This window comes from Hevea brasiliensis, chromosome 15 (genome assembly GCF_030052815.1).
Source record: "Hevea brasiliensis isolate MT/VB/25A 57/8 chromosome 15, ASM3005281v1, whole genome shotgun sequence".
Classification (NCBI taxonomy): domain Eukaryota; kingdom Viridiplantae; phylum Streptophyta; class Magnoliopsida; order Malpighiales; family Euphorbiaceae; genus Hevea; species Hevea brasiliensis.
In genome coordinates, this window is record NC_079507.1 from 53,184,956 (window position 1) to 53,190,832 (window position 5,877).

Sequence of the window (5,877 nt, forward strand, 5' to 3'; positions counted from 1 at the left end):
ATTCTGCAAAATCTAAAATGGGTACTCCATCCTCATTACCCATAAACCCTAACCCTAGCCCCAGTCCGCCATTACCTCAATCACCACCACCACAAACCCCGCCATTACCACAATCACCACCACCTCAGTCACCGCCCCCGCCCCCAAGCCAAATACCACCTCTCATCCCGCCGACTCCCCTCTCGCCGCAATCCAAGCCACCAAATGAAACACCAATTACCGACACCCATTCCCCAGAACCAACGCCTGACCCTGTTCCTACCCAAACAAAAACAAAAGGGAAAACAAAAAGGGCCGCGGGTAGACTCAAAGAAACCCTTGTCGGAAAAAGGAAACGAGTACCGTCTATCCCTTTCGACTTAAACTCTCCACCTCAGTCCTCTGAACCAGTTAGCAAAAGGACCAGGTCCTCTTCGCAAACCCCAGCACCAGCGGTCCAAACACCAGTAACCCAGTCTCCCTTACATTCTCCAGCACCTGCGTCATCTGCGGATACTATAGAGGAGGTAATTTCTCCATTGCCTTGGGCTTTTAGGGATATGGATATGAAAAAGGTCTATGAGAAATTACTTTCTAAAACCATTTTGGCAAACAAGTATATGGATGAGCAGATTTTGAAAGAATTAGGCATTTATGATTCTGTCTTTGCCTATTTGGATATTGTTAGCTGGACTGATTTTGCTAAAATTAGGGAACCAGTATACAAGGATCTAACCCTCGAATTTTTGAGTTCCCTAAAGTTGAGTTTCAAACCAACAGTGCCTGAACATAGAGATATGATTTATTTTCGATGTGCTGGAATTGACAGGGAGTTAGATATAGGTGCTTTGAATGCCATTTTTGGTTTTGAGTTCGGAGTATAAAAACATTGAGTGGCGACAAGCGTTTATGACCTGTTCAGTGCGGAAAGATATTGCACCATTTGGAGGTTATTATAGGCAGAGGACTGCAAAAGCCTCTAGGATAGTTGACCATGTATTGAAATACCTCCATAGATTCATTACTTACCTTTGTTTTAGGAAGGGGACACGATATGATATTGTGGGTCTTTGAGGATTTGTTTCTATTGTGTTGCATGTAGGAGAGAAAACAAGTAAGTACAGCCCATTTCATAGCTACTCATTGGCACCAAATTGTCACCAAGCATACTAAAGGTAGTATTGTTTTTGGGGGGTACATAACTGCCATAGCAAAATCATTTAGCTTTGATGCTAGTCTATATAAACTGCTGCCGGTTTAGGGAATCATACATAGACGACACCATGTTCTGCATATGGATGTTTGTGAGAAAATAGGCCATACATATACTCTGTTACACGATACCCGACTCTTGAACACCCCACCACTTTTGCAACTCTTGAACCACAACCAACCTCTACCCCACACTTCTCGTGGACATATTATCCATCTTAAAATCCTTGGAATCGGGATAACAAATTTCCTTTGTCAACCATCTGCTCCCTCACCTGATACCACAGAAATTCTTGCTTCCTTGAAAAACTTAGAAATCAAAATTGAAGCCATGGGACAAGAGCAAGTTAACCAAAAGAAGAAGCTAGAAAAGAAACTTAAAAAGAGATTTTTATCTCTTAAAAAGAAACAGAAGCAACATCAACTTCAAATGCTGGAGCTTTACAACAACTTGGCCCAATCCTACAACAATTTATATCATTGGGGCCAAGCCATGTTTCAAGAAATGAAAGACTTAACAGAAAATTTGGAAACTGCTTCTGAATCTTCGGATCACAATGAACCAATGAGAACACAAGCGGACCACGATGCAGCAACAAAGGCTTGATAGCAGAACTTGATCAGTAGCAGCAGTTTTAATTTTTTTTTAGTTTATTTTGTAATCTGTTTATTTTAGCTTTCAAACTTTGGTCATGGTTGTAATATTTTGGTACTTAGTTTTTATTATTATCTCTGCACTTCTTTCCTTTAGTTTACTTTCTTTTATTTTATCTTCTGATATGGACATAAACACTCTGTGAATGTTTCTTAGTTTAATTTTGATTTAACTGTTACATTTTATTTCTTTACACTCTTTCATTTTCTTGACCATTATTTATGCACTTTATCTTTTCTTCAATCCTAATTTTGCTGACATTGATGAGTTGCACAATTTTCTTTGAGCCGCATCTGTTTCACATCATTTGGAGGTAACAGCTTACCCTTTTACCATTTATGCTTATGGTATGTTGCCAATGCTTATGCTTTCGCTTTACCCTACGCAACAGGTTAAGCAACATCTTAAGCAGTGTAAATTCATACATTTGGGATACCTTTTCACATTTTTCTCTCTAAAGCTTCATTGTTAATATCATTTTGAGCTAATTTTGAAATACTTGAGCTTACATTCTCCCCAATTGTATAAATTTCATTAATTGATTAGTTCACACAATTTTGCCCATCTTTGCATTCATTTTAAACATTGAGGACAATGTTTCATTTGAGTTTGGGGGTGAAGGCAAAATTTTTGCAAAATTTCATTCATTCATTTATTGCATTTCATTCATCCATATATAGATAATCCATACACTTATACATATACCACACACATGTCTATACTTATATACATACATTTGCATATAGTCTTCATATAGATTACACTTAGTTTTAATCTGATTTATGCATTCATTTTAGGATCATGCATATCATAAAAATAAATTTTTACCTTGTCCTTAGAGGATTGAGAGTTGCTTTGAAGAGCAATTAAGCTTGCTTTTAGAAGGGTTTGATGGATTGAAAGTCCTGGATAGGTGCAAAGTTATTAAATTCTTGCTTGAGTTTATATCTTCTTAGCCAAGGGCCACCCAATCAATTGCATTGACTTTGAGTGCTTAGAGAAAACTCTAGGGTGAGAAGTAGCTAATTGATGTCTCACCAATCCTAGAACAATCTTCCTAAACCTTTCAAGGCGAAATCATAGCATACGCTTGAAAAAGAAATGATCTAGGCATTCTTTGAATTTTAAACCCATATTTTAGCCTTAGCCAACCTCACCTAAAAAAAAAAAAAAAAAAAAAATTTTCCCTTTGAAACCAATTTGAGCCTACATTTATCCCTCTTATTCCTTTGGAACCCACATTACTACCTAGCCATAAACCCAAACACTTACCTACCCTCCATGAGAATAATTCTTTGAGTGATAGATACACATAAAAAAAAAAATAAAAAAATATATATATAACAATTAGTTGGGAGAAGTGGCTAAAGTAAAAAAAAAAAAAAAAAAAAAAAAAAGCTAGCAAATTCAATTATGGTATGTAAAGTAATTCACCACTCAAGTACACAAAGAAATGAGTTTGGGGGTGAATTGAAAGGGACAATTATAATTCAAAGTCAATGTTTTTATGTAGTCCCTCTAAAAGCTTCAAAATTATATGCTAGCATTGGTGAACAATTGTAAAGTTCCTTCTCCCAATTGATTTAAAAAAAATAATAATAAAAAAAAAATAATAAAAAAAAAATAAAAAAAAAATAAAAAAAAATTGTGTGTCTTGATCTTTTAATAATTTGATTATTCTCATATTTTGTTACCCTTATCCCTTTCTTGTTAGCCACATTATCACCCTCTTAGCCCCATTACAACCCTTAAAAGTCCTTTTGATCTTTTGATGGTGATTTGCTACATTAGTGGAGATTGGAATAGGAAAATTGCCTATGGGATTGTGATATCATTAATCCATTCATTTACTTCCATCATTATTTGAGATACTTTAGCTTATGGATTACCCTATAGTCTATTTAGGCATGATTATTCTTTGTGATTGATCGGTTTGGGCTTGATGATATGGATAATTGACCCAAGGCTAAGCGGTGATAACTTTGGTAAGGATTAAATTCTTGGCACCTTGAAAGTGGGTATACGGTGTGTTGGTTGCTAAAGGTAAGCTTGAGAGTTTGGATAAGTAATTTTCATAAATTTAAGGTAAGGTACCCCAAATTGTATTAATTGTTTTAATTTGCTTGAGGACAAGCAAAGATTTGAGTTTGGGGGAATTTGTTGCACTCATTTCATATAGACATTTTAGGGTAGTTTTGCATCCATTTTGTCCTTATATTTTAGTATATTTTATGTTTTTAGCTTTATTTTAGCTTATTTGTTAACTTTAGATACTTTATATTTGATTTTTGTAATTTTGTTATTTTTGATGGGATTTTATGGCAAATCGAAGATCAATGAGTGCAATAGGAAGTGATTTGAAGAAATTTGGGATTCTTTAAGCATGGAGGAAAGTTGAAGATATCAAGCTTTGAAAGAGCAAGTTAGCCGAAATTTGCTTGAGACTTTGCTTAAGGTCATGCTTAGGGTAAAGCGGCAGTGTTTAAGGTGCAGCACAAGTCAAGCATGAGCAGAAAAGTCCATTTCACTCTAAGTCTGCCGAGATTTGCTGAAGGTCTGCTTAACCTTAAGCAGACAGTGCGTCCAGAGGCTAAATTTGCTAAGAAGCCGCTTAGGGTTAAGCCGAACCCTAAGCAGAATGCCCAGAACGTGAAAGTGCTGCTGACTTGGATAATTTTACACCTCATTTCCTATCCACTCCTTGTCTTTTATTTACTTTTAGGGTAACTTTTAGGAACCATATAAATTCATCATTTTCCTTATTTTTGCCATAAGAGGAAGGGGAGGAAAAACAAAAAGGAAAGAAAATTTAATAGAAAGAAGAGGAGACGCCATTCTCTCTTGGAAGAAGGAGCTGCTGCACGCATTTGGAGCTCCAGAAACCAGAGACTTTGGTTCTTCCACCTGGGTTTTCCCATTTCAGTCCTTTTATCATGTTTTTCTTTATTCTTCCATCTATATTTCTTGTAAATACCATAATGAGTGAGTAATTCCTTTAGATTTCAGAGTTGGGAAATATGTTTTAGATTAATTTGTGGATTTGTATTGGGTATTTCCTTATTTTATATGAATATGAGTTTTGATTCCTTCCTTGTGTGCTTGATTTACTTGCCCAATGTTGGTACCCATTGGGTATTGTGTTAATCTTTGATTGAAGGACCGAAAGGTGAAAGTCATTGATAGTTAATCAAGGATTGGAACTTAAAATCACCTAGATTTAGAAATAAACTAGGACTTTAAGAGGAATTAATTATTGGTTACAAAACTTAATGGGTTTTAAAGTAATCAAATACATACGAAAGTAGGTTTGGTTATTTTAGAATACACTTTGATATGCTTGAAAAAGATATTAAAGGGACTTAGAATCAATTTCCTTCAAACTCTATTTTTCCCTAAAAATTGGAATGCCCAAGACAAATCCCAATTAATTTATGCATAAACCCCCAACTCTGGGATCACTTTTACCATAATTAGACTTTCGTTTAAATTACCCATTGTCAATTTCAGTTTAATTGCGAGCTAGATTTAGAATTTATTTGTTTGCTCTTTACCCATTTCAATTAGATTAATCAATTTACCTTGCTCATTTACATTTACCTTTTATTCATAACTCATTAGCCCAAATAATCGCTTCATTCATAGTTTAGTAATCAAACAGCAAATCCTCGTGGGAACGATACTTGATTCATCACTTTATTACTTGAGACGACCCGTATACTTGCGGATTGTCCACATCAAATACCAAATCATAGATAAAGTTAATTAATTTTTAATACTTACGTGCCATTAATGAGCTTTATTCGTTTCTTTCTTCCAAATGTAGTGAGTGATAGACCATCCATTGATGATATTGGTGCTGCCCCAACTGAATGACCTTCATGACCAGAGGTTGATCCAATTGCAGGCTCAGAAGATGGGGTAATAGGTGGTGGCGGTGGAGGTGGAGGTGTAGCTCGATGCTGTGTTGAAGCAGTAGACCCCTCCGGATCTGGTGTCGACCTCCCAGTGGATCGTGAAGGAACCTGAGGCTG

At 35.9% G+C, this 5,877-nt stretch overlaps 1 protein-coding gene across 1 annotated transcript; it reads left to right on the forward strand.

Annotated features, from left to right (window-relative positions):
• Positions 1 to 17: 17 nt before the first annotated feature.
• Positions 18 to 863, forward strand: LOC131174056 (proline-rich receptor-like protein kinase PERK2). The gene has a single exon (XM_058137099.1). The coding sequence runs from the start codon at positions 18 to 20 to the stop codon at positions 861 to 863; it is 846 nt and encodes a 281-aa protein (XP_057993082.1).
• The last annotated feature ends 5,014 nt before the right edge of the window (positions 864 to 5,877 follow it).